Raw genomic sequence first — 27,892 nt, 5'->3', positions numbered from 1 at the left:
GAGGCGTCTGACACCAGGGTGACCAGGACAGGAGAGCAGGGGTTCAGTTCCAGGCACCGCTGATCCTCACTCTGGACTCCTGGAAGTGGCAGGAAAGGAAAAAAAACGACAGATCCTTGACAGGTCTAGAAAACTTCTCTCCAGCGGAAGAAAGAAAGATGAACCCTGGAGACATTGAGTTACATATCAATGAAATTAGGAAGCAGGGAAGAGAGGGGTAAAGGGTGACGGGAGCATCCCAGACACTGGAGAGAGCGGCACCATGGCACCCTGGCACCTTCCTGGCATCTTCATTATCCTACTGGGACTCCTGCTCTCCATGCAGAGGTAACGCCGGCCGTCTCATCTGATATACACAGTGACAGAGATGTAGCAGCGATGGGTTTGTCATTTAACTCTTTGCACTGTTCTCCATCATAATCGATCCAATGTAAAACAGGAGATAACACACTGTAATGATCATACGTCGCCCAGCTCTGCTTCATCTGTCTCTGCCGAGTGCCAATCACTTCTGCTACATCTCCACGTATATGTCACGTAGAAGACAAATCTCTGAGCTGGGAAACATGGTAATGACAGTGCGTTATTATGTGTTTTACATAGGACTGCAGGTAAATCGACTGCATTATCGTAACTCAAAGATCGATGATGATGATCAAACAGGGCAAAGAAGGAAAAAGAAACTCAGTTCTGCTACATCTACATGTGAGTTTGTCATTTTATTCTTTGCACTGTTTGAGCATCGTAATCAATCTATGCGTTACGATAATGCAGTAGATTTATTTGCAGTCCTATGTAAAAATGGAGATCACACACGATTATTGGCTCTGCTAAGTGACACAGGCGTAGTTGTCCATGAGTTTGTCACATGTTGGGACTGTGATCTTTGTGCACTATGATGACCCTGCGGGGTAAGATAACACAGTAGATGTATCTGCAGTCCCATGTAAACCTGACAATATCAGAGTGTGATACCGGTATAAGTCAGGCCATGACAGATGTAGCAGTGCTGAGTTTATTTTATAGAGGGTTGATCATCATGAAGACTCTCTGAATTAAGTAGGTTTAAGTTCAGTCCCATGCAAAACGGTACATAGCATGTTGTGAACATTATCCTGAGTCTCTTAGATCTGCTACATCTGGCTCTGCTAAGTGGCAAAGTGAGTTTGTCATTTACAACATTGAGACTGCACTGTTTGTGCACCATGGTGGTATTAGAGTATATATATATATACCTGCAGTCCCATGTATACTTACCCATAACAGAGGGTGATATTATCATAAGATAGGTCAAGACACAGATGTAGCAGTGCTGACTTTATTTTTGGGGGTATGCATTTATTGATGACTCTCTGAATTAACATAATGTAGTAGGTTTACCTGCAGTCCCATGCAAAACTGCACATGACATTATAAGAGTCACACAGGGCTGGCTCTGCTAAGTCAGAGAGACATAGTTGTCTATGAGTTTGTCACTTACATCTTTGGGACTGCGCTCCCTGTCAATTAAGATAATAATGGTGTACCTGCAGTCCTATGTAAACTTGCCAATACCAAAATGAGATATCCTAAGTCAGGCCAAGACACGATGTAGCAGTGCTGAATTTATTGTATCAGTTATGCAACACCATGATGGAGGTTTCCAGCAGTCCCATGTCAAATTGCACATAGAACACAGAAGTGACTAACCCTGCCACACACATGGCGGATAGATTGAGTATCACTGGGTTTAGGTTATTTTTTTAGACTACGTTATTCTGCAGTTCTGCTCTGCTACATCTGGACAGAAGTGAAACATGTAGAAACATGTAACAAATGTGCAGGAAACAAGTCTGTCTGCTATTTGGGGTCTATAGTGATGACATCACAGGGGTCTTGTCCCAAAGATGTGTCACATTCCTTTCTGTTTCCCAATATGGAGGAACACGTCACAAATAATCATAAGATAACACTTTTGTGAATTTGTTCTTCCCTTACATCATATCCAACCTGTCATCGTTGTAAATACCATCATCATATCGGATACATACGTTATATGGCGACCACCCAACCCCACCCCCGATTAGCAATATAGAGAAATGAAAGATTCCATATTGTGTTGCAACAAATGTTCCAATATTAAGATCCTTGGTCACGTGACCCTCATCGCATCCTTTATGGATATATAAGGTGACCTGATTTAGTATTGTGATGGCTTCTTTTCACATTGCCTGCCCCATTCTATTCTACGTGCTGGCAAAGGAGGAAATTCGGAAAAGTGGCGAAGCGGCCAGATTGTTTTGTTAGTCTATAATGGTAGAGCTTCGTGTAGATTTGCTGATCTCAGCTCTTCCCCCGACTACAAAGCCTCACAGATACCTTGTTGGATCCAAACCACAAATTGTCCACATGTTTCGATGGTGGCGAAGAATGTGGTGGATTCCGCTATTCTGCTTATACCGCCATCTACACGGCGAGATACAGCGTAACATGTCCAAAAATGGCAGAAATCGTAACGCTAGCATGGAATATTGTAGCGCAAAAAATTAGATTTTCATTTTTTGATTTTTTATATTAATATTATACATTAGATTCTGTGAGTATTTTTATTTTATTATTACTAAGGGGGCGCGGTGGGGGTGGGGTGGGGGCGCAGGGGCCGCGGAGGGGGGGTTGTGGACGCAGGGGGCGCGGTCTGACCATACGCCACTTTGGAGTACATCTAATGACATTAGTACTGGTACAGGGAGGTCACATGATGACATCACATTATAGGGAGGAATCAGACGCCTGCTCTTTGGTATTTCCAGTGTTAACCATTTCCTCCCCATTCAGAACTTGTATTTAGCAGGACCTTAGTTATTTCTGTTCCTGGGAAAGCTGGGTGATATCTAACGTCAACAACCAACATGGCCTCCCTCCTCCCGCAGGGATCACCAGATGCACTACACGGACATGTATCCCTGGATGTCATATGGCTGACTATCCATTCACAAACCTGGGAAAGCTGGGTGTAAAAGTTGTAATAGCAGCCATATACCCATCAACTCAGCTCGCCCAGGCTCCTGTGTAAGACGTATAGATAGAAATACATCCCCCTATTCTCATCAGACTGAATACACCTGAGCAGAGTGACAACTCTTTTGGGAATATTAAGGGAGGCCTATTCTATTTCCTCACCCAGCTTTTCTAGATTCCTGACGATTCTGTCTAGTTAAACAGTGTCATAGTCCCACTTCCATAGGCAGACCTGCCATTTAGGGGGCTAAAAAAGCTGGGTGTGGATGCCGTAACGCCAACTACATTTGTTATCACCCATCTTTCCTAGGATCCTGAATAAAAAAATCTGTCTAGATATGAAGCAACACATTTGCCAATTCAGACTGCCATTCAGGAAACTGTGAAAGCTGAGTGACAGTTGTGAGTGCTGTAATGGCAACTCTATTAGTCATTACCCAGCTTTCTTAGGCTCCTGTTAGAGATTTCTGCCAGTTATGCAGCAACACATTCCCCATTCCCATAAGACTGCAAACCTAGGCAGCCTTGCCATTCAGAAAACTGAGAAAGTTGGATGAACATTGTTGCGACTGCTGGTGATTATATCATGTATTATGCAACTTTCCTAGGATCCTGCATGAGAAATCTATCTAGTGATAATGCAGCATATTCCCTTTTCAAATGTAGCTGCCTAGTTAAATCGACTACCATTCAGGAAACTGGGAAAGCTGGGTCGCAACCCTCAGTAGTTCTGAATTGGCAAATATATTTGCTATCACCCAGCTTTCCTAGGCTCTCATGCGAGAATTCTGTCTAATTATGGAGCAAACCATTCCCCACTCTCATATGGCTGCATAACCATACAGACCGGCCATTCAGGAGACTGAGAAAGCTGGATTATCATAGTTGTAACTGAAGTAATGGCAACCATATTGTTTATTACTCAGCTTTCCAAGGACCCTGCATGAGAAATGTGTCATGTTATGCAGCAATAAATTCTCTTCTCACATTTCCCTGTATGATTAGTCAGGCCCAGAGTCTGAGAAAGCTGGGTGAGCGCCCATGTGACAGGCGGCCATTTGGATTGTCACTCAGTCCATTGATGTTTATAGGGAGCTCGTTATATATATATATATATATATATATATATATATATATATATATATATAGTCGCTGACTACTCAGGCCTGCCAGTTACTATATATTATTTGTCTTAGTCTAGTGAAGCCTAGAATATTAACCTGAGAGGTTCCAGATAATGGATTATGGGTAATGTGGACGATCTGGTCGCACCGGGTACCGCGGCAATTACTGCGGGTTATAAATCTGTCATATCCTAACAACCCGACACAACCGGTTCCCTCAGTCTGGGACGATCCTGATATATGAAAACCACTAAAACCCCCACTGACCTAAAACATGTCACAGCTGAGGGGTTGTTACAGTTGTATCCAGTACAGACAATACTCTGTGAGCTGAGTGTAGCAGCAGTACCAGCAGCTTCTCTCTGGTCCTGATGGTTTGTTACAATGTATCAGTGCAGGGAAATGCAGAATGGGTGCTGCGGCCTCTGAATCCCAAGCACAGCGCTGTACATTGTGTAGTGGCGGTGCTTGGTATTGCAGCTCTGCACCGTTCACTTGAATGGGACTGAGCTGCTGCTGTACCATGTGATTGATTCATTGACACAGGGAAGAAGCCATAGCTCTGATCCAACAGCTGATCTGTGGGGGTCCCAGGTTGTCAGACCCCCAGTGACCATAGATTGATGACCTGTCCTAGGACTTACACTGTATTATATTATTTATATTTGGTATATTAACCCTTTAACATCTCATGAGGGGATCATTTGATATACAACCATGAGTCATCCAACATGGCGGTCATTGTGGCTCAGATTGTCAACTGACTTTCCTACGGTCCTGAAAGGTAAATAAGCCTAGTTATGCCGCTATACGAGTGTACGGTTGTATTATTGCATATTGGATATGAGGAGCCGTCTGTTCAGATTCATATTAGGTATCTGGATTGCATTGCTATGGAGTACAATATGGCGGTATTATTGAGGCACCGCTCCTGTTACATTGTGCACTATTATGTAATCCTGCCGTAGCACTTCTAATTAACTTTATATGATATATATATATATATATATATATATATATATATATACTGTATATATATATGTTGGCACAGCTCAGGTGTTCACTATATAGAAAAACAAAAAATGGAAGTCGGCACTGGAGTGCCGACTTCCATTTTTTGTTTTTCTGTTCATATGGCCTGGACCGGGAGGTATGAAGCCTTGAGCACCCAAGCTTAGTATTTCTAGAGTATCTCACACTATACAAGCACTTGGTACGGGGGCTGTGTTCACTTTCCATATGTTTCAAAGTTCACTATATAGTACCATTACTATTACAGTACTATGTAGGCACTATTAGGCGTCATTGCAAGGTGTTATCTAGGCAGTGTATGGGATATTATTTGGGTCATATTTGTATTGCATTGTAGTATAACACAATCACCATATGCAGCCATTACCGTATATAGCAGTGTTATGTTTGCCCAGTATGGCCACTAATATACGTGCGCTGCATATTATTGTGCAGACACTGGAACTATATGTGAGTTCGGTGAGGCACTGGCATGTATTCGCTGTATAGTATGGCAGTACTTTATGGCAACCGTATGGCACTTTTGTCGATATCGTAGGATTTTAAGTGAACATCTGTAGGAATTGATTGTGTATTATACTATAGTAGTGTTATAGGAGCACCATATGGCACTATTTTGTTGACACTGAATGGTAGACTCCACTAGTAGGATACTGTACATGGCAGGCGCACAATGTATACTGTAGTCATATGATATGGACATAATGCGGCACTATTATGTAGGCACTATAGGTGAGGGTTATGTTTGTACAGTATAGACGCTATTATGTGTCCTCTACATGCTGCCGTCCTGTACTAGTATGGGACTCTAGGTGGTTGCTTTATGGAACTGTTATGGATTCACTTTGAATTATTAGGGGCACACTCTGTACTCTAATACAATGATTTGGACACCATATGGCACTATTTATACTGTTATGTTTGTACAGTACAGTATAGTATCCGCCACATGGTGCTGACATCTAGACTGTACTAGTACGGGACTCTGGTTATTGTATGGTACTGTTATGTATTATTAGGTGCACACTGTGTAGTGTAGTATAATTATATGGGTACATTGTGGCATTATATGGTAGTGATACAATATACACATATATTATATGTCTCCCACCTGGCGCTATCATCTAGATTCTACCAGTATGGGACTCTAAGTGGGAATATGGTCCTATTATGAGTTCATTGTATTGCAGTATTATATGACTACTAATTTGTGGGCAGTATACGGTAGGGTTATGTGTCTCTGCTATGTGTTCACTACATTGTTTTATCTAGACCCTTTATATATTTCTATGTTATATTTTATTTTATATGACACCGTTATGTGTTCAATATATTGCGGTCTTATATGGCCATCATATGGCACTGTTGTGTGGACAGTATATGGTAAGGTTATGTGTTTATAGCAGAAGGATTGTTATGTGTTCACTGTACTGTGTTAGTTGGACACTGTATGTGGGTATTGTATGGCACTGCTATGTGTTCACTATATTGCAGTATTATATGGCCACCATTAAAAAACAAAGGGTCTTAGTACATTACTATGCACCATGGCCCGTACAGTCTGGGGATCAGGGTTTTGAGGTGCATATACAATAGACTGCCCGCTTGTCTGGTGGGTATAGGACTATATAATATAAACTGTATACAGAACCGTCTCCACATATCTGCACAGAGCTGTAGGAAATCTGAATGGAAAGCCCAGTTAGAGCTGCAGGGTTGGGGACCATGTTGATTGTCACCCAGCTTTTCCAGAGCCTGATAGAAAAGTAAAGAAAATATTTTATATACAATGTAACATAATCCCGCAGGCTACGTCACAAAGTTACTTTCTACACATTGTAACAAAGTCCTGTGTCGCTCAGTATGAGAACTAGAGAGGAGTGTCGTTTTAGTAGTGACCACCCTCCCTGCCCATGGCACACAAGAAGATACCAGGCACATGGTAAAGAGCTGGCATTGGAGCCCGAGTTACACCTTTAATTGTTCTTTCACATGTCTCTTAAAAAAGAAAAATAAGTACTTGTCATTAACCTTGTACACCCCTCCGGCAGGAAAAGGGTTAAACAAGGGGTCAAGCAACGCAGACTGGTTTTGGAGGAGGTTGCCCAGGAACGGGTAGGACTTGCACACATCAAAGTGAAGCTCCTGAAGCACAAGGCTGCCCCTCCTTTCATCAGGCTGGGGGCGGCCGCAGGGCCCCTCTCCACGTGCTGGGGGGCGCACAATGGAAATTGACTTTGGAAATGAGAACTTGTGGCCCGTTGTGAGGGGCGAGGGCACGGCGAAGCGTAAATAAAATATGTCACCACTAAATTGTGGACGGGAAATGTATCTGAGACTTGGCTTTGATCAGGGGAACACAGGACGTGGAGGGATCACTGGCTATTTTTGGCTGGGTTCTCGTTTCATCTGCTCAGGGAATGGCCTCGCTTTGATCTAAGGGCCATGAATACAATAAAACAGCAAACTGGGCCAGGGGGGGGGGGCACAAACTTATCCCATGTACCCCTGTAAAGTGAGAACGCACAAGATGGGGCCACGTGTGAAAGTGGAGGGTATCCGAGGTCAAGTGTGATTCCTGTCCAGTCCGTGTGCTGCAGACCCCTCCTCACATTATACATCATGGGTCACATGATCAGATACACCTGTCACACATGATAGGCTTAGATACACCTGTAACAATATCATACATGGCAAGCTTAGATAAATCTGTTACTGTATCACTCATGAAAGACTTACTGGCTGATTGTAACAATAGGCTTAGATACCCCTGCTACAGTATCACATGACACCCTTACATACAATCTGAACTGGCTTAGATACACCAGTACAACATAATAGGCTGAGATACAAAAGATTCATAGACAATAGCATACATGCTAGGATTAGATACATTGGATCAGTACATAGTATCACAAATAATAGCCTTAGATACACTGGGTCAGTATCAGACATAGTAGAGCTGAATACTCTGGATCAGTCATTTGTATCACAAACAATAGAATTAGATACAAAAAGGACAGTAAATTGTATCACACATATTACACTTATATACACGTGATCAATAAACAGTATCACGTAACAGACACATACAGTAGCGCAGTACACGGTCTGTGGCGACACATAGATTCCCATTATCAGTAGCGCAGTACACGGTCCGTGCGGTAACATGGCGACACATAGATCCCCCATTACGGGTAACTCTGCCCTCTGTGTGTTTTTGAGATGAACATTTTAGTGTATTTTCAGGTCTGTGACAGACAACCTGGAAAGTATGTGAAATATTGCGTTATTCCTGGCGACTGTCCGGGGGGCACATCTCCGCTGTCTGTCCTCGGCACCTGCACTTTTTCACCATAAATTGTCGAACATCCGTCAATCCGAGAAATCCCGTCTGAAAGAGACTTAATTGTTTTAATGGGGCAGAGACAGCACTTGAGAAGAAGACACCTTGGGGCTTGTGTAGATAAAAGCCTGAGATGTCTGCACAATGTCAGGCAGGGACAGGTAAAGGAGCCAGATTGATATGAAATTTACTAAACATTCCAGGTAAGTAGGAGCTCAGATCACTGAATAAAGGCTCCACGCGTTTCATCTGACCTCATTCAGGTCCCTCGATCTCCTCATTTGTTCAGCCATCAATAGTGACTTGTACACAATGGGCCGATTCTTACCGCCAGGTGTTTGTGTTTAATGCTGTCAGGTGAGACGGGCGTGCTTACCGCCATGGCCTGTCAATCAGGACGGCTATATAAACTCTAACCTTCATTCCTCACCCTGATCTTCCTTCATTTTTCAGATCATTGACCAATGAGATTCTGGGCCTGAAGATACCACCGGAGCCGGTACTGAACGCCAATACCGTGTGCCTGACGTTACCGGGCTTGACTCGCCGTCAGATGGACGTGTGCATGCGGCATCCAGATGTGGCAGCGTCGGCCGTACAGGGGATACAGATCGCTATCCATGAATGCCAGCACCAGTTTCGGGATCACCGGTGGAATTGTTCCAGTCTGGAGACCAAGAATAAGATACCGTACGACAGCGCCGTGTTCAGCAAAGGTGAGCGCAACGCGTTAAATGATAGCCTAAGACCACGCTTAACTGCAGATATTTCACATTTGGCTTCCAGTCCCCGGTTACACGTGGTAAGTAGTTTGGTGGGGAGAGGAGTTTCTCCAAGGTGAGGACCTGTGCCAAGGTTTCTTGTAAGACATCCATGCATTATATTTATTGTAATGGCCACCTTGCAATACTTTATTACCCCTGTGGAGGAGCTGTAGCGTAATGAAATATTTGCTGACAACTCGTTTAGGCTAAAGCCCCACATAGCAGGCTGCAGCAAAAACGCACTGCAACAAAAACCGCGGCGGCAATGTATCGTGTTTTTCCTGCAGCGTTTTTCAAAGAAAGTCCATAGAGGAACCTGCTGGAAATCGCTGCGTTTCCGCTGCAAATATTTTTCCTTTAATGCACTGGGGTTTAGGAATTTTATAACACAGTTCTTAAATGTTAGCAAGATTTGAAGAGACCCCCCCCCCCGCCCCCATAAAAGGTTGTGACTATTGATAACTCCTGTGTATGGAAGGTATGTGGAACCATCCGCAGTGATCCTGGAGGAGCGCCGGCCTTATACTGGAGGTCTCTGCACTAACAAAAAAGTATCCCATGGTCTCGCTCTTGTTGCCCCTCTGCTCCTGTGTTCTACATGCCCTACAGTAAAGAAACAGCGGCTACCATTGCCTCTTTGTTATTGCCAATCATCCTATTAATATTATAAATGTGAAAGTTTGTGGGTTTGTGAGTTTGGATGTTCGGATGTTTGTTCCTCAATCACGGAAAAACCGCACCACCGATTTGGCTGAAATTTTCCACAAACATAGTCATTACACTCGATTGCGCAATAGGCTACTTTTCGTCACAATAGCGCACATACGTTTGTGCCAGGACCCCCACAAAACCCAAACTCACATCACTATCTCTGCAATCTCACACACTTTGGACCATAGCAAGCCACAAAATTCCTATTGCCCTCTGCAGCCTCGCCTCTAACCCCACACAATCACATATACATAAACTTTACCACTTTGCCCCTCACCTTAGCGATACTCCAGGAGGTTCTCTTTAACGCCCTGGAGCAGCCATATTTGCCGACCCCCACCGCTCTGACAATCCGCGACACCGCCCACACATGTCAATACCCCTAGGAGGTCTAATAAATGCAAAAAAAAAAAAAGTTTAAAAAAGTAAAAAAAATATAAAAAATAAAAATAAAAAGGATTAAAAATTCAAATCACCCCCCTTTCCCTAGAACACATATAAAAGTAGTTAAAAACTGTGAAACACATACATGTTAGGTATCCCTGTGTCCGAAATCGCCCGCTCTACAAAGCTATACAAATATTTTTCCTGTTCGGTAAATGCCGTAGCGGGAAAAATGGTAAAAACTGCCAAACCGCCATTTTTTCACTGTTTCGATTCTGATAAAAATTTGAATAAAAAGTGATCAAAGCAATAACATTTCCCGAAAATGGTAGAACTAAAAAGTACACCCGGTCCTGCAAAAAAAAGACACCCTATACATCCTGTACACGCACGTATAAAAAAGTTACGGCTGTCGGAATATGGCGACTTTTCGAAAAATAATTTTTTAACACAGTTTTGGATTTTTTTTTAAGGGGTCAAAATGTAAATAAAACCATATAAATTTGGTATCCCCGGAATCGTAACGAAACACAGAATACAGGGGACATGTCATTTTGGTTGCACAGTGAACACCGTAAAACCAAAGCCCGTAAGAAAGTCGCAGAAATGCATTTTTTCTTCAAATCCACCCCATTCTGAATTTTTTCCCTGCTTCCCAGTACATTATATAGAATAAGTAATGGTGGCATCATAAGAAAAATTTGTCCCGGAAAAATTAAGACCTCATATGGCTCTGGGAGCGGAGAAATAAAAAAGTTATGGGGTTTTGAAGGAGGGGAGTCAAAAACGAAAATCAAAAAATGCCATCGGCGGGAAAGGGTTAACTTCAAATACTTCTGTCCCAAAGTCACTATGTAAAGTTTCTCACAACACCGTATATATAGCAGCTCAAATACAAAGTAACTGCAACACAAAAGTCTCACGTATTCTCTGAAATAGAGCAAAAACAAGATACAAAGTTACATTTCATATCCCATACCTTATACACAGTACGAAAACCTTACCCGCGCCTGTATATACCCACTGCTACAATCACCGCAGACCAAGTCGCGGGTACCAGCTAGTCTAGTATATATATGGAAATCTGACTTCCATGATGTAATTAGGATGCCAGTGCCTAAAGTATGAACACCAATATATGTTTGTTTGACTGAGACTCTGTCTTCCTAATTACATCATGGAAGATAGACTTGCACATTCTCAGTCAGCGCCCTCTATTGGTGTGCATACTTGAGGCACTGGCATCCTAATTACATCATGGAAGTCAGATTTGCATATTCTTCCCATGTTCCTTTGCACAGTGGAGCGCTCATGGCTTAATAAGACTCCACACACCTATATGGTGGTCTCTCCCTATAGAGTGACGATATCCCCTCAACCTAGTATATATACACGTTTACAGGGTGGACACAGGACAGCAGACGCCTGTATCTGACCTCTGACCCCACATTCTCTGTCTTCAGGATTTGAAGGGGGATCTGAGTCTCTTCTAATCTGATCTCTGCACAATAGGAAATGCAAGATGTCTGAGATAAAGATCAGAAGTGGCTGTATTATAATTCATGCAAGTGAAAGACATGTGCACCCTAATAGATCTGCTCCTGTCACCCCAAATATCAGCCTGTCATTGTCCTGTACCCCAAGTATCAGCCTGTCATTATCCTGTACCCCAAGTGTCAGCCTGTCATTATCCCGTACCCCAAGTATCAGCCTGTCATTATCCTGTACCCCAAGTGTCAGCCTGTCATTATCCCGTACCCCAAGTATCAGCCTGTCATTATCCTGTACCCCAAGTATCAGCCTGTCATTATCCTGTACCCCAAGTATCAGCCTGTCATTATCCTGTACCCCAAGTATCAGCCTGTCATTATCCTGTACCCCAAGTATCAGCCTGTCATTATCCTGTACCCCAAGTATCAGCCTGTAATTATCCTGTACCCCAAGTGTCAGCGTGTAATTATCCTGTACCCCGAGTATCAGCCTGTCATTATCCTGTACCCCAAGTATCAGCCTGTCATTATCCTGTACCCCAAGTATCAGCCTGTCATTATCCTGTACCCCAAGTATCAGCCTGTCATTATCCTGTACCCCAAGTATCAGCCTGTCATTATCCTGTACCCCAAGTATCAGCCTGTCATTATCCTGTACCCCGAGTATCAGTCTGTCATTATCCTGTACCCCGAGTATCAGCGTGTAATTATCCTGTACCCCGAGTATCAGCCTGTCATTATCCTGTACCCCAAGTATCAGCCTGTCATTATCCTGTACCCCAAGTGTCAGCCTGTCATTATCCTGTACCCCGAGTATCAGCGTGTAATTATCCTGTACCCCGAGTATCAGCCTGTCATTATCCTGTACCCCAAGTATCAGCCTGTCATTATCCTGTACCCCGAGTGTCAGCCTATTATCCTGTACCCCAAGTATCAGCCTGTCATTATCCTGTACCCCAAGTATCAGCCTGTCATTATCCTGTACCCCAAGTGTCAGCCTGTCATTATCCTGTACCCCAAGTATCAGCCTGTCATTATCCTGTACCCCGAGTATCAGCCTGTCATTATCCTGTACCCCAAGTATCAGCCTGTCATTATCCTGTACCCCAAGTATCAGCCTGTCATTATCCTGTACCCCAAGTATCAACCTGTCATTATCCTGTACCCCAAGTATCAGCCTGTCATTATCCTGTACCCCAAGTATCAGCCTGTCATTATCCTGTACCCCAAGTATCAGCCTGTCATTATCCTGTACCCCAAGTATCAGCCTGTCATTATCCTGTACCCCGAGTATCAGCCTGTCATTATCCTGTACCCCAAGTATCAGCCTGTCATTATCCTGTACCCCAAGTATCAGCCTGTCATTATCCTGTACCCCAAGTGTCAGGCTGTCATTATCCTGTACCCCAAGTATCAGCCTGTCATTATCCTGTACCCCAAGTATCAGCCTGTCATTATCCTGTACCCCGAGTATCAGCCTGTCATTATCCTGTACCCCAAGTGTCAGCCTGTCATTATCCTGTACCCCAAGTATCAGCCTGTCATTATCCTGTACCCCAAGTGTCAGCCTGTCATTATCCTGTACCCCGAGTATCATCATCTCATTGCGTTCATCCGTCTCAGTCTCCTTATGGGGAAAGTGATTTGTGAGCTCCTTTGACTGCTGTATAAATGTGAGCGCTGCTCTGGAGGTGTCACGTCTTGTATGTAACCACACACTTTCTGGATGTTACTCCCTGACATCTCAACCTTCCTGCCAAATTGTTGGTTTTCTCACAAATCTATTTTGTAGCTACTGTAAATCCGCCACTCTCCAGTTTACAAGGTGCAGCACAATGCGGCTCAGACGTGGAAAGTTTTACCCTTCAGCCAACTCCATAAAAGTTGTTTTACAAATAGAAGTGGCACTAACGGGAAGACGAGATGTGACTGGTGATATAAAGCTGCGGCCGCCATGACTTCATATCATTTATTTATACTCTGGTCAAAACATCTGAAATTAATAGAATCCCTCCACACCCTAAACCTCCACTACGCAATCTCTGCTCCTGAAATACTCTGCACAGCTGGAGGCTCCTAGTTAATCTTTTCTGACTAGTGGACTGCGTTCTTGTTGCTCTGATGCCCCTTCTGGTCAGCACAGTCAAGGGGCCGCATGTCCACGATTTTGCAGCTCGTCCCATCCAATTGCAGCACTAGGAACATATTAATAGGATTTGCTATGACTTTATGATTAGTGAAGGACTGTCCACTGGGACCCCCGCCCATCCTGAGTACAAGAGGGCTGCAGCAGTGGTCTATTTCCCTACACAGTGACCTGTCATCACTCCTGATGTGTATGTCATAGTAAATAAATGAAATAAGGTGGAGGGAAGGGGGTCCCTGCATAGTCTGACACCATCCTATTGGCCCTGCCGGACTGTAGGGACAGGAAAATTACATCACCCACTTGGGTTCCAGGAGGAATAACATAATGCATAATGCATAATTAAAAGAATGGATGCTCCAAGATTGTACTTAATGGGGTTGTCCGGCCCCAATTTGAGCTTTCATAGGATAGATCATCAGTAAGTGATCTATTGGGGTCTGAGCCCGCACACATCATCTGTTTTAGGAGGCTGCGAGTGAACAGGCAGAGCGTGCAGTACCACTTGTACCCAAGTAACAGGAGTGGCGCTGCAGTTCACTGCGACAACCACTATGCAGTGGACAAGGCTGTTACGCTGCTCCTATTACTTATATAGGAAGGGTTCTGCATGTGTCCAGCCTGTCCAGTGGCAGCATCCACATCCCAGAGGCAGATAGAACAGATAGTTATCCAGACTCTTGCATGACAATCCTTCCTACTTCTGTATTAACAGACCTAATACTGATGACAACTGATGGTTTGTTACAATTGTATCCTACACAATCCTCTGTGAGCTAAACCCATCAACAGTACCTGCACAGATCTCTTATCACATCTTGCTACAATGTATCAGTGCAGTTCACATGTCTCAGTGTGGAGTCCATAATCTAGATTGGATACAAATGTAACAAACACTCATCTGTGTGATATATTAGCTGTGTATGTTTGTGCGTCTCTGGATATGACAGAAAGCAGAAGTGATACACAAAGTATATTAGAAAACTGCAGCATTTTCCAGTGATTTTCCGCAGAGATCCACTGAGTTGTATGCAGTCGGCCATGACATGTAGTCGGTGCCGCTTGTTTCTACGTCCCGGACTGCTTGACACCCCACATATCACATACTGATGACCCATCTATACTGATTTGGGGTCAGAATACCCTTTAAATAGTCATGTCAGATGAGGTGACAGGTCATCTTTAAATGAGATCTCCGCATACCCAAGATCTCCACATACCAAGTCCATCTACTGGAGATGAAGGAGGGATCTTATAGCAGCGCCTCGTGAGGGGGTCAGCGGAGGAGAGGCGCAGAGGTGTGAATAGAGACACCGTTTAGCTCCAGCGCCTGCTCACACAGATGCTGCCGAGTCCTCGGTAATGGCTCGGGGCCCCTCTGGGGACCATGGGCTCTGTACAAAATGTGCCGGTGAGGTCCTCAGCCCAAATGTGAAGTGACAAGGTCTCCTCAATATTTAATCCCTTTTTCCCACTTCCTCACCATCAGCCCAGCGGTGCGTGTATCTCGCTGCTGAATAATTTGTGCCTCGGATATTTATACACACAGAGGAAAGTAATTCCTTCACGTTCTGTGTATCGGATCGCCTCGTGATCGGGGACGTCCATGAGACGTAGAAACAAGCGGCACCGACTACATGTCATACAACTCAGTGGATCTCTGCTGAAAATCACTGGAAAATGCTGCCGTTCTCTAATATAATTTGTGGATCACTTCTGTCATATCCAGAGACGCACAAACATACACAGCTAATATATCACACAGATGAGTGTTTGTTACACTTGTATCCAATCTAGACAGTCATCTATGGACTCCACACTGAGACATGTGAACTGTATTGATACATTGTAGCAAGATGTGATAAGGGATCTGGGTATGGATACAATCTGGGTAGGATACAATTGTAGCAAACCATCAGTTGTAATCAGTATTAGGTCTGTTAATACAGTAAGGATTGTCTGACAACCAATGTTTCCACCATCATGGCCCTTCTATTGGTTGTCAGGCAGATCTCCTAGGGTTTATTAATAGATAAATAGAAATTATTTTGTTTGCGGAGTCTCCACCATTACGGTTCTCCTAGGGGTTGGCAGGCAGATTAGCTGACAACCAAAATTCCCACCATTATAGTTCCCTAGGGGGTTGTCAGGCTGCTTTACTAGACCCTCAATGAATAAATCTGCTTTGCTGGGCAGTGTAAAGTATCTGCTGCTCCATATAAAATGGTTTTGCCATTCAGGAGGTTGAGAAAGTCTGGGAAGACTGGCTGACAAACATTGTTTGAGCTTTAAGGGTGTTGTCAGCCCACTATATAACGGTGGATTAGAAGATTTCTTAGTTTTAGGGTCATGAGATCCAATGCTATATGTATATATTGGATGCAGCCCCCCCCCATACACGGATGTGCACAAATTCCACAATCTCCTTATTTTCTTTACATTCACCGCACGCCGGGTTCGGGGTTTTTTTTTTATCTTGTTGTAGGAGACAGAAGGTGTTTGGATGAACTGCGACAAGTTGGGATACGTGGTTGGTTTTCAGCCGAGGCAGGTTCACCTTCAGTTTAGGTGGAGTTTGGATGGAGGAAGGGGGGTATGTGTTGGTTGGATAGGGGAGACATGTCCGGGCCGGTAGACTGGGGAAGGACGGCCTTGGCTGGCTCTCCAATCACTTTGCACAGGAAGGTTGGTAAACAGAAGAGTCGATAAAGAGGATTAATGTAAAGAATGTCATGGAAGGAGCTGCCAAAACCTGAAGAAAAAAAAAAAAAAACACACGACCCACTGCGGCGACCGCCAGGTGGAAAAAACAAGACGAGGAGCGACCACCTGAATCTATAGAGCCCCAGTATAAGGAGCAGAAACATCACAAGATGGAGAAACATTGGGGGCGATCTGCTCCGACACGAAGCAAACTGATAAAATCTGCAGCTGCAGATCTGAGGGAGGCGAGCGCGGGATGACAGCTGTTAATATAATGTCACAGGAAGGAATTCACATGTAAAATTATTAAGACCTCAGGCACATTGACTAATGCAACTGCTATTACTGCCTGCCATAACCACGACAGCCCTGAGCTCTGGAGGGGGCAGCACTCCTAGAGTCAGAAGCAATGGAAGAGGCTGCGACACATTCAGCAATACTTTGTAGGATATAGGAGCAAAAAGCCCCCAAACAGTGCGCGCGGTATAATATACGTGACGGAACTCGGTGGGCGTGGGATACTTTACAGTTGCTAAATTTTACATTTTATATCTCTTAGGCAAATTCAGTTCTCTTTAAAAACTGTTCTATATCTTAGGAGAGAAAGAAAGAAAACATGGCAGACAATCCAAATGGATTCACTTAGTTCCCCAGGAACGGAGAATCCTGATAAAACTTAAAGGGAATATCTGAGACCTGACTAAGGATCTTATTGTGGTGCTTGGTACATAAGTAAGTGGTCGTAAGGCGTCTCTGAGTCATGTGCGGGGTCATGTGACACAGATCTCTGCAATATTTCCAGGCATGTAAATAGTTAATATGAACTTTGTCTTTAAGAAACACTTAACAGCCGCGGTGACTTGTAATATTCCTACAATTTACAGCAGGTTCGGCAGCTTTGCAACAAGTTCTGTGTTTGATGTCACCTCCTCCACCAACTCTGCTGATTCCGGCACAGTTGGAATTTTTCCTCTAGTCTCCACCATTCCTGAGCAATCAGTGCAGTTAGTTTTGGATCCTGATATTCTAACTAGACTCCCTAATGTCAGGGAGGAAAACAGGCAAGGGACGTGGCATAGAGCTCCAATCAGTGTAAGAGTTCTGAGTCACGCCCCTATCCTGCTCCTGCCTGACACCGCCCATCTGACATTAGGGAGTCTAGTTAGAATATCAGGATCCAAAACTAACTGCACTGACTGCTCAGGAATGGTGGGGGCTAGAGGAAAAATTCCATCTGTGTCGGAATCAGTGGAAGAGGGGATATTAAAGGATGAAAAGAGCTGGAGTTGGTGGAGGTGGTGAAAGGTCCTCTTTTAAATCCAGATGCAGTAATCCCATATGGACCTAATACTTCAGACCGCTGAGGGTTTGCCACAGTTGCATGCAGTCCATTGACCTCTCTCACTTTCTTCTCCAGGCTTCAGAGAGAGCGCCTATGCTTACGCCATTGCTGCTGCCGGAGTGGTGCACGCCGTCTCCAACGCTTGTTCCATGGGAAAATTAAAATCGTGTGGCTGTGATGAGAAGAGGCGAGGAGACGAGGAAGCCTTCAGAGCTAAACTACACAGACTTCAGATGGAAGCCATGAACCGGGGGAAGGGCATGGTACATGGGGTAATGGAGCACATGCCTGCCGAGGCACCAGGACCCCAGGACTCTTGGGAATGGGGAGGCTGCAGCCCGGATGTGGAGTACGGAGAACGATTCTCCAGGGAGTTCTTGGATTCTCGGGAACTGTACAAGGACATTCACGCTCGCATGAGACTGCACAACAACCGGGTGGGCCGGCAGGTGAGTCTGTCATCTGTACTGCTTACATTGGCATGGATATATGGTGCCGGGGGAAGGAAAAGAGGGCTGCGCATCACTAGATCATATGGAACAGCAGCCCACGCAGACAAGGCAGATCCTGAGAGCTAATAACATTCTGTGATTCCTACAGCCACCACTAGATGGCACTTACTGCAGTTCACTGTATAAACAGTATGCAGTAAACTCTTTAGCTCCCCCTATTGGTGGTGACTGGATGACAAAAGTGACGCATAAGTCCAGAGGAGGCCGGGGGTTGGAGTCCTGATCTCTGAGAAGAAATTTTCTGAAATGAATTGGCACCAAATTATGGATTACAATGGAATAGAACTGTAATCTGTCCTACCCAGTGGCCGGTCATGTTGGGAGTTGTTGTGTTTTGTATATCGAGAGTATAATAGAATTATATTAAGGTCATCTTCAGTAGCCAGGTTATGCTGGGGGTTGTAGTGCTCTGTGTATAGAATATAACAGAACTGTATTACGTCATGTCCACTGGGCAAGTCTTGTTGGGGGTTGTAGTGTTCTCTATAGATAATGTAATAGAATTGTATTATGTCCAGTGGTCAGGTCATGTTGGGGGTTGTAGTCTTCTATGTATGGAGTATAGAAGAATTGTATTATGGTCATGTTCGGTGGTCTGTCATGTTGGGGGTTGTAGTGTTCTATATAAAGAGTGTAATAGAATTTTATTATATCCAGTGGTCAGTCATGTTGGGGGTTGTAGTCCTGAAGACTTATATTATGGTCATGTCCAGTGGTCCGTCATGTTGGGGGTTGTAGTTCTGAAGACTTGTATTATGGTCATGTCCAGTGGTCGGTCATGTTGGGGGTTGTAGTTCTGAAGACTTGTATTATGGTCATGTCCAGTGGTCGGTCATGTTGGGGGTTGTAGTTCTGAAGACTTGTATTATGGTCATGTCCAGTGGTCGGTCATGTTGGGGGTTCTAGTTCTGAAGACTTGTATTATGGTCATGTCCAGTGGTCCGTCATGTTGGGGGTTGTAGTTCTGAAGACTTGTATTATGGTCATGTCCAGTGGTCTGTCATGTTGGGGGTTCTAGTTCTGAAGACTTGTATTATGGTCATGTCCAGTGGTCGGTCATGTTGAGGGTTGTAGTTCTGAAGACTTGTATTATGGTCATGTCCAGTGGTCTGTCATGTTGGGGGTTGTAGTTCTGAAGACTTGTATTATGGTCATGTCCAGTGGTCTGTCATGTTGGGGGTTGTAGTTCTGAAGACTTGTATTATGGTCATGTCCAGTGGTCGGTCATGTTGGGGGTTGTAGTTCTGAAGACTTGTATTATGGTCATGTCCAGTGGTCGGTCATGTTGGGGGTTCTAGTTCTGAAGACTTGTATTATGATCATGTCCAGTGGTCGGTCATGTTGGGGGTTCTAGTTCTGAAGACTTGTATTATGATCATGTCCAGTGGTCGGTCATGTTGGGGGTTCTAGTTCTGAAGACTTGTATTATGGTCATGTCCAGTGGTCGGTCATGTTGGGGGTTGTAGTTCTGAAGACTTGTATTATGGTCATGTCCAGTGGTCGGTCATGTTGGGGGTTGTAGTTCTGAAGACTTGTATTATGGTCATGTCCAGTGGTCGGTCATGTTGGGGGTTGTAGTTCTGAAGACTTGTATTATGGTCATGTCCAGTGGTCGGTCATGTTGGGGGTTCTAGTTCTGAAGACTTGTATTATGATCATGTCCAGTGGTCGGTCATGTTGGGGGTTCTAGTTCTGAAGACTTGTATTATGATCATGTCCAGTGGTCGGTCATGTTGGGGGTTCTAGTTCTGAAGACTTGTATTATGATCATGTCCAGTGGTCGGTCATGTTGGGGGTTCTAGTTCTGAAGACTTGTATTATGATCATGTCCAGTGGTCGGTCATGTTGGGGGTTCTAGTTCTGAAGACTTGTATTATGATCATGTCCAGTGGTCGGTCATGTTGGGGGTTCTAGTTCTGAAGACTTGTATTATGGTCATGTCCAGTGGTCGGTCATGTTGGGGGTTGTAGTTCTGAAGACTTGTATTATGGTCATGTCCAGTGGTCGGTCATGTTGGGGGTTGTAGTTCTGAAGACTTGTATTATGGTCATGTCCAGTGGTCGGTCATGTTGGGGGTTCTAGTTCTGAAGACTTGTATTATGATCATGTCCAGTGGTCGGTCATGTTGGGGGTTCTAGTTCTGAAGACTTGTATTATGGTCATGTCCAGTGGTCGGTCATGTTGGGGGTTCTAGTTCTGAAGACTTGTATTATGGTCATGTCCAGTGGTCGGTCATGTTGGGGGTTCTAGTTCTGAAGACTTGTATTATGGTCATGTCCAGTGGTCGGTCATGTTGGGGGTTGTAGTTCTGAAGACTTGTATTATGGTCATGTCCAGTGGTCGGTCATGTTGGGGGTTCTAGTTCTGCAGACTTGTATTATGGTCATGTCCAGTGGTCGGTCATGTTGGGGGTTGTAGTTCTGAAGACTTGTATTATGGTCATGTCCAGTGGTCGGTCATGTTGGGGGTTGTATTTTTGAAGAATTGTATGTCATGTCCAGTGGTCGGTCATGTTGGGGGTTGTATTTTTGAAGACTTGTATTATGGTCACGTCCCGTGGTCTGTCATGTTGGGGGTTGTAGTTTTGAAGACTTGTATTATGGTCATGTCCAGTGGTCGGTCATGTTGGGGGTTGTAGTTCTGAAGACTTGTATTATGGTCACGTCCTGTGGTCTGTCATGTTGGGGGTTGTAGTTCTGAAGACTTGTATTATGGTCATGTCCTGTGGTCGGTCATGTTGGGGGTTGTAGTTCTGAAGACTTGTATTATGGTCATGTCCAGTGGTCAGTCATGTTGGGGGTTGTAGTGATCTAAGTATACCGTTTAATAGACTTGTATTATGGTCATGTCCAGTGGTCGGTCAGGTTGGGGGTTGTAGTTCTGAAGACTTGTATTATGGTTGTGTCCAGTGGTCGGTCATGTTGGGGGTTGTAGTGCTCTAAGTATACCGTTTAATAGACTTGTATTATGGTCATGTCCAGTGTTTAGCTGATGTTTGGAGTTGTAGTCCTCTCTGTTTGGGTGACAAGCCTTGTACTACTGAGCACGGGGCTCGGCCTGCATTTGTATCTGCAGTTTGTTTAGTCTGTGGATAAGTGATCTATCTGATCCTTGGAGCTACCACTCAGATTATTCCCTGCTCTCATCTTTCTAGCGGTCCTGGGCTTAGGCGTTGGCTGGGGAGTAGTCGCTCTGATCTTCGCACTGTCAGATGTATGGCTTCTCTTCTGTTCTTCTCTCTGCTGTGTTTGATGTTAATGATCGTCTTCTGTAATTATCTAAATCACCTGTACAAGTGTAAGTCCCAGCTGTGATCAACGCAGCCGACATGCCAAGGAGCTGGAGGGAAGAAACGTATCCAAAATGGCTCCACACAGGTGCAGAAGAGGTGCGAGGTCATAGGAGTAACATGACGTGGAGGACGCATAGGCTCATGAGCAGTGCAATGTCAGACAGAACATACATGTGATGACATCATACGATCTACATAGTGATGTTATCCAGCTATTGGAAAGCCATTAAGACAGGTGAACGGTTACTGCAGCTCACAATGGTACATTACACTGAAGCTACATCTGCAAACATATGTGTCTCCATGGTTAGAGACTACAAACAAACCCTGTATAGTCTGTTGTTATGCTTCCTTATTAGGGTTGAGCAATTGGGATCGGATTCTGATCGTCGATTGAGTAAATTTCACGATCGCGATTGGAATTACGATCCCAATCTTTTCCGGCGGTATTGAGGTCGGAGGTTATCTCAAGATCGGCTCAACCCCAATCATGTATATATCATTAACAGGATTCAGCGATCGGGAAAGATCAGATCCCGATCGGCGATCGAGCAAATTTTACAATCGGGATCGGCTGGAAAAATGATCGGAAATCAGATTTTAAAAACGTCCCTGAAATTTCAAGATCGGCTCAACCCTACTCCTTATGTTCACCCATTGCTTCATGATAATGTGCACGTTAAAGTAAGAAAGATGGAAGAGCACATGTGGTTTGTAGTCTATAACCGAGGGGACACATAGGTCTGCATTGGAGCTGTATACACAAGACAGCAGGAGTTGGTTTTAAAAGGATTCTACCATTAAAACCTTTTTTTTTTGTGGCTAAGACGTCGGAATAGTCTTTAGAAAGTCTATTCGTCTCTTACCTTTAGACGTGGTCTTCGTCGCGCCGTTCCTCAGAAATACTGTTTTTTACCGGTATGCAAATGAGTTCTCCTGCAGCGAAGGGGGCGGGCCCTAGTGCTCAAACAGCGATGAGGACGTCCCCACCGCTGCCATAGAAGGGTCTCCAAGCGCCGCCACCTTCTTCGTCCGCCGCGTCATGTTCAAAGTCTTCTTCCAGTGCAGACTCGTAATCCAGCAGAGCAGAGCAGACTGCGCAGGCGAACAGGCCACGGGAATATGGCCGCTAACAATACTGTGCAAGCAGCCATTTTCCCGTGACCTGTGCGCCTGCGCAGTCTTCTCTGCTCTGCTAGAAGTTACGAGCCTGCGCCGGAAGAAGACTTTGAACATGACGCGGCGGACGAAGAAGGTGGCGGCGCTTGGAGACCCTTCTCTGGCAGCGGTCTCATCCCCCTCATCGCTCAAATAGAGAACTCATTTGCATACCGGTAAAAAACGGTATTTCCAAGGAACGGCGCGGAGGAGACCACGTCTAAAGGTAAGAGACGAATAGACTTTCTAAAGGCTACTCTGACGTCTTATCCACAAAAAAAAAGTTTTAATGGTAGAATCCCTTTAATCATGACTAGTAGTTAATAAAGTTGTTTCATTGTTTATTCTAGTAAAAATTTGTTCCAATGTGACATGACTGGGTTATATTGGGCGTTCGAGTGTTCGTCGTGTTCTCCTCATTTAAGTGAATTTAGCGGCTATGCAAAGCTATGTGTCTCCATTGTAACAGACTACTAGTAAACCAGGTGCAGTCTGATCATTCTTTACGCCATATATCCCCTTTCTTTTGCATATTTCCCAAATGACAGTAAGTCATAGGGTGGCGGGATCAGACTACAGGTTTGTTTGTCGTCTGTTACCATATAGACACACGGCTCTGCATTGGAAGTGAGATTGTTAGATCAGGAGATTTGCAACGTTGCTTCACTTTAGATACATTATAATAAATTAGTTACGCAGCCTTTGTTTCCGAAACAATGAAATCTATTTTTTTCCCCATGTATCTGGTTAATTCTCCGTCACACACAGATTAGAAGTCACTGCCAAAATCACTTCCTGATTATCCAAAATGGCAACGTCCCATCACGTTACGAAACGGCTGAATAACATTGTGCAATGCGCTTTGATCTTGTCATCGGCTCCACAACATGACAAGTGTGTCCACTGTTGTGTAAACACAGCAGACAATGGGCGGCCATTGTGTTCAGGACGGATCCGCAGGAAGTGGAAGTTTGTGCAGAGGGAGATCAGAACTGGACTGAAATATCTGTATGGATTAGATACATCATCGGGCAGATACATACCTGATATAGATGGCGGTCATATTTATGATGGGCCGTGCACCAGTTCTCTAAGGGTAAAGGATTTAGCAACAGCAGAGTCGCCTTAAGAAACCCTAAAGCAGTAGTGATGGTAACGTTATATAATCCAGGCCTGGTGACATGGTTCTGGTTCTGGTGCCATGTATAAGCACTTATGACATTTTCCAGTGACAAGTTCCAGTAACATGATTCAAGGTACCTAAATATTATGTGACATGTATTGCTGAGTGCTAGGGATTTGGTTTTTGGTGACATATGTCAAGTGTCAACGATTCCATGATAATCCTGGTGTCTAGAATACTGGGCCACATTATACCATCACAAGCTTGTTCTCAGTAACACAATGGCGCCGAGTGTCGCTCCTAGGGTTCATATATCATGTGACAGGTGGTGCCAAGTGGCAATGATTTAGTCCTGAACCTTCACGGTTCATGGTCAGGGGGCGTCTGGTGCCAAGTGTCAAGAATTGAATGATAACCCTGGTATATATAGCACTAATGTAAGATGTGGTGCCAGTGTAAGGACCTTGTATGCCTCTGATGAAGCTGAATACTATGGTGCCAAGTGTCAGTATCGTGGGCTCTGCCCCTGCCGCTAAGTGAACGTTGCGGGTGTCAGTGATACTATAATGTCCTGTCCTGTATTATAACCATCTGCTACAATGTAACAGTTTTAGATGGCATTTGTTCTTTATACACAATTACTGGTCATTACAATGTAACATAGTAGATGAGGTTGGATATAGTCCATCACGTCCAACCTATAACCCTACAATCCCTACAGTGTTCATCCAGGGGAAGGCAAAAAACCCCATGAGGCTTATTTTGTTCTCTTAAAGGAGAACAACCAAAATCTGAAGGTCATTTTAGGCTGAGATATGATACGTCATCAGCACCACAAGCAGGATTATAATGATAGGTATTACCTCTATAGGAAACACAGGATCCACCATTGATAACAGGTGATATCGCCCCTCCCCCAACCCTATACAGTGATCTCTTCACAGGTCATAGAGCATGCCCACAACTCAAAGGAGTCGTCTGCAAACTACAGCTCCCTATGCTCCATGAGGCTGCCATAAAGCAAATCTCTGAACTGGTGTAAACAAGATGGCTGCCCCCATTTATCAGTATCTGATCATTCCCTTTAAGACTCTGAATAACGTGGTCCATCCCGTGACATCTTCTGTATTTATTACGCAGGCTGGATAAGTGTCAGTGACACAAGATGTTTGTCATGCCCCAGAGCAGAACTGAAGTGTGACCCTTAACCCTTCTCCTACTTGACCTACCTGTGACCTCCACCTTCACCTGCGGGGCGCGGACCACTTTTCAGAAAACAACTTGTCAGGGGAGCTTTAAGCTTTCATACCAATTTGCTCCAGGCTTGTTTCCATAAATCTTTAAGCCTTCCTTTTATTCGCCAAGTCTCATATTGACAGTTCTAGAAAAAAAAAAGAAAAAAAAAAGTTAACCCTCCGTTGCCCAAAAACGGCAACTAAAAGTCTTGGGGTTTTTTGTTTTATTTCAATGGAGCCCAAGCGTTTCAAGATCTCCACTTCGAGATTTATATTTTCTGTATATGATTATGGGGATGAGCATCTTACAATGACAGATCAGAGAAACGCTTTACAGTAGACACGTGGAGGTGACTCCTTGACATCTATGGGAAAGGTTTGTGGGCATGCTCTGTGACCCCGGCAGGGAAGGGGTGAGATGGAAACATCACCTATGGTCAGCTATTACCCTGTGTTAGCTATATAGAGGTGTTACCTGTCATTGTAATCTTATCTGTGCTGATAATGAAGTGACTGCTGAGAAGTGATCTCTACAGAACAGGAGGTCTCAGACTATTGTGAGGCTCAGTGCCCAGAGCGCACCATCTCAGTCATTTTTAAAGTGACCCTTTAAATGACCACCGGTTTGAATGGAAACGATGGGGAGGGGGACGTGTGATTGTGAGCTGAGCCCCTGCAATATAGAAATTAAAGGGGATGTTCAGGATCTGAGTTATCACAGGATAAGTCATCAGTATCAGATTGGGACAGAATCCCAAGCAATAAGGTATACAGCTGACATAAGAATGGGGCTGCAGTTCAAGGTCAGGCACCCAGGCCCCTAGCTGATCAGCTGTTTGAGTGCTGCGGACATTTCACTGAATACCATGCGCTGTACAAAGTGGCTAGGCTTGGTATCCCAGCTCAGCCCATTCACTTAGGGGGCAAAATGGCCCGGATTTTGGCGGAATTCATGCGGTGTCCACGTAGGATTGCTGCCAGAATCCACGTGGTTAAAAAGCCTCCTGATAGAACTCTATTGAGAGGCTTTTTAACCGTGCAGATTCTGGTGGCAATCCCGCACGGACTCCGCACCACAATCCGAGCTGCAATCAGGCCATGTGACCAGTGAATGGGAAGCAAATGCCACTTCCAACAACTGATCTGCGGGGGTCCTGGGTCATCAATGAATAACTTTTGGAAAAGCTCCATTAGGCTAAGGCCCCCACATAGCGTCTCGCAGGAAAAAAGCGTTGCAGGAAAAACTGCAGCTACAACGCATTGCAATTTATTTCTCAGAGGTTTCCTGTGCGGACTTTCTGTGTCCGTTGTACCTATAACCGCTGCTGTTTCTGTAGGTATAATCGACATACGGCCTCAACGGTTTTGTAAATCGCACCGTGACAGCTGTGTGTTTTCCTCCTTGCAGTGACTGTATAACGCTTCCACGGTATTTCTGGCACGGTGTTTATGCCACGTGGCCTTAAGCCTGGTAACAAGTGATTACACTGCATACAACTGTAACGAACCCTCAGCTGTGAGAACTGTTATTTCTTTTTTGAGTATTCAGAGCGTGTCATTGATTTCCTTTGCTCATTTCCCAGGTTGTGATGGAGAATATGAAGAGGAAGTGTAAATGTCACGGCACGTCCGGCAGCTGCCAGCTGAAGACCTGCTGGCAGGTGACTCCTGAATTTCGGATGATTGGCTCCCTGCTGAAGGACAGGTTTGCAGTAGCCACCCTAATCCGGCCCCATAACCGTAATAACGGACAGCTGGGTCAGCTGGACCAGACTCACGCCCCCTACAGGAGGCGAGCCGGCATCACAGACTTGGTCTATTTTGAGAAGTCACCGGATTTTTGCGAGCAGGAGCTGGACTTGGACTCAGCGGGGACGCAGGGGCGGATCTGCAACAAAACCAGCCCAGGGATGGACAACTGCGAGAGCCTGTGCTGCGGCCGCGGCCACAATATCCTAAGACAGACGCGCAGTGAGAGGTGTAACTGTAAATTCCACTGGTGCTGCTACGTGGTGTGCGAGGAGTGCCAGATCACAGAGTGGGTGAGCGTGTGCAAGTAACGCCGCCATGTAACACAACGCCAACCGGACCAGGGGCCCACGGAGACATGGATCTGCTACGTGGCTGGAACGTCCTCGCACCAGACTAAGGTTATCTGCAATATGTGTCATTAAAGCCGCCACGTTCTCTACTGTGGACGCATCTTGTAAGGGTTAATCTCTCCAATAGTCTTAGACCTCATGCACACAGCAGAGTGATATGGCGACACACGTCCATACCATACCTCCATAATACAGCCTGGAGAATTCTATGGCCTCCACAATGTAATATGGCGACATACATCAAGCTTTCATCTGACCATGTTGATTTTAATAAATACTTTGCTTGGCTGCTTCCCTCTGTTGTTCCTCCTGGACAGTGACCAGAAGGCCCTTGTCAGTGTCCAGTCTGTGCGAACAGTGACAATCTATGTAGACAATGGGAACGCCCAGTTGTGAATTTATTTAGACATTGACAGGGGGAATAACAGAGG

At 44.7% G+C, this 27,892-nt stretch overlaps 1 protein-coding gene across 1 annotated transcript; it reads left to right on the top strand.

The window, feature by feature from the left end:
* Positions 1-12: 12 nt before the first annotated feature.
* On the top strand, positions 13-27,491 carry WNT10A (Wnt family member 10A). The gene is made up of 4 exons (XM_075284626.1): positions 13-327; positions 8,953-9,215; positions 18,115-18,488; positions 26,943-27,491. The coding sequence occupies exons 1-4, from the start codon at positions 263-265 to the stop codon at positions 27,417-27,419; spliced, it is 1,179 nt and encodes a 392-aa protein (XP_075140727.1). The 5' UTR covers positions 13-262; the 3' UTR covers positions 27,420-27,491.
* The last annotated feature ends 401 nt before the right edge of the window (positions 27,492-27,892 follow it).

Source organism: Leptodactylus fuscus, chromosome 8 (genome assembly GCF_031893055.1).
Source record: "Leptodactylus fuscus isolate aLepFus1 chromosome 8, aLepFus1.hap2, whole genome shotgun sequence".
NCBI lineage: Eukaryota > Metazoa > Chordata > Amphibia > Anura > Leptodactylidae > Leptodactylus > Leptodactylus fuscus.
Note: the sequence above shows the minus strand (reverse complement) of the source record. Positions and strands in the feature narration are given on the sequence as shown.

Excerpts from the sequence above, each read along its gene's own strand:
- WNT10A (XM_075284626.1), top strand. The coding sequence starts at position 263 with ATGGCACCCTGGCACCTTCCTGGCATCTTCATTATCCTACTGGGACTC. Across the intron at positions 328-8,952 it reads CTCCTGCTCTCCATGCAGAG|ATCATTGACCAATGAGATTC; the intron begins GTAACGCCGGCC and ends TTCATTTTTCAG. Across the intron at positions 9,216-18,114 it reads CAGCGCCGTGTTCAGCAAAG|GCTTCAGAGAGAGCGCCTAT; the intron begins GTGAGCGCAACG and ends TTTCTTCTCCAG.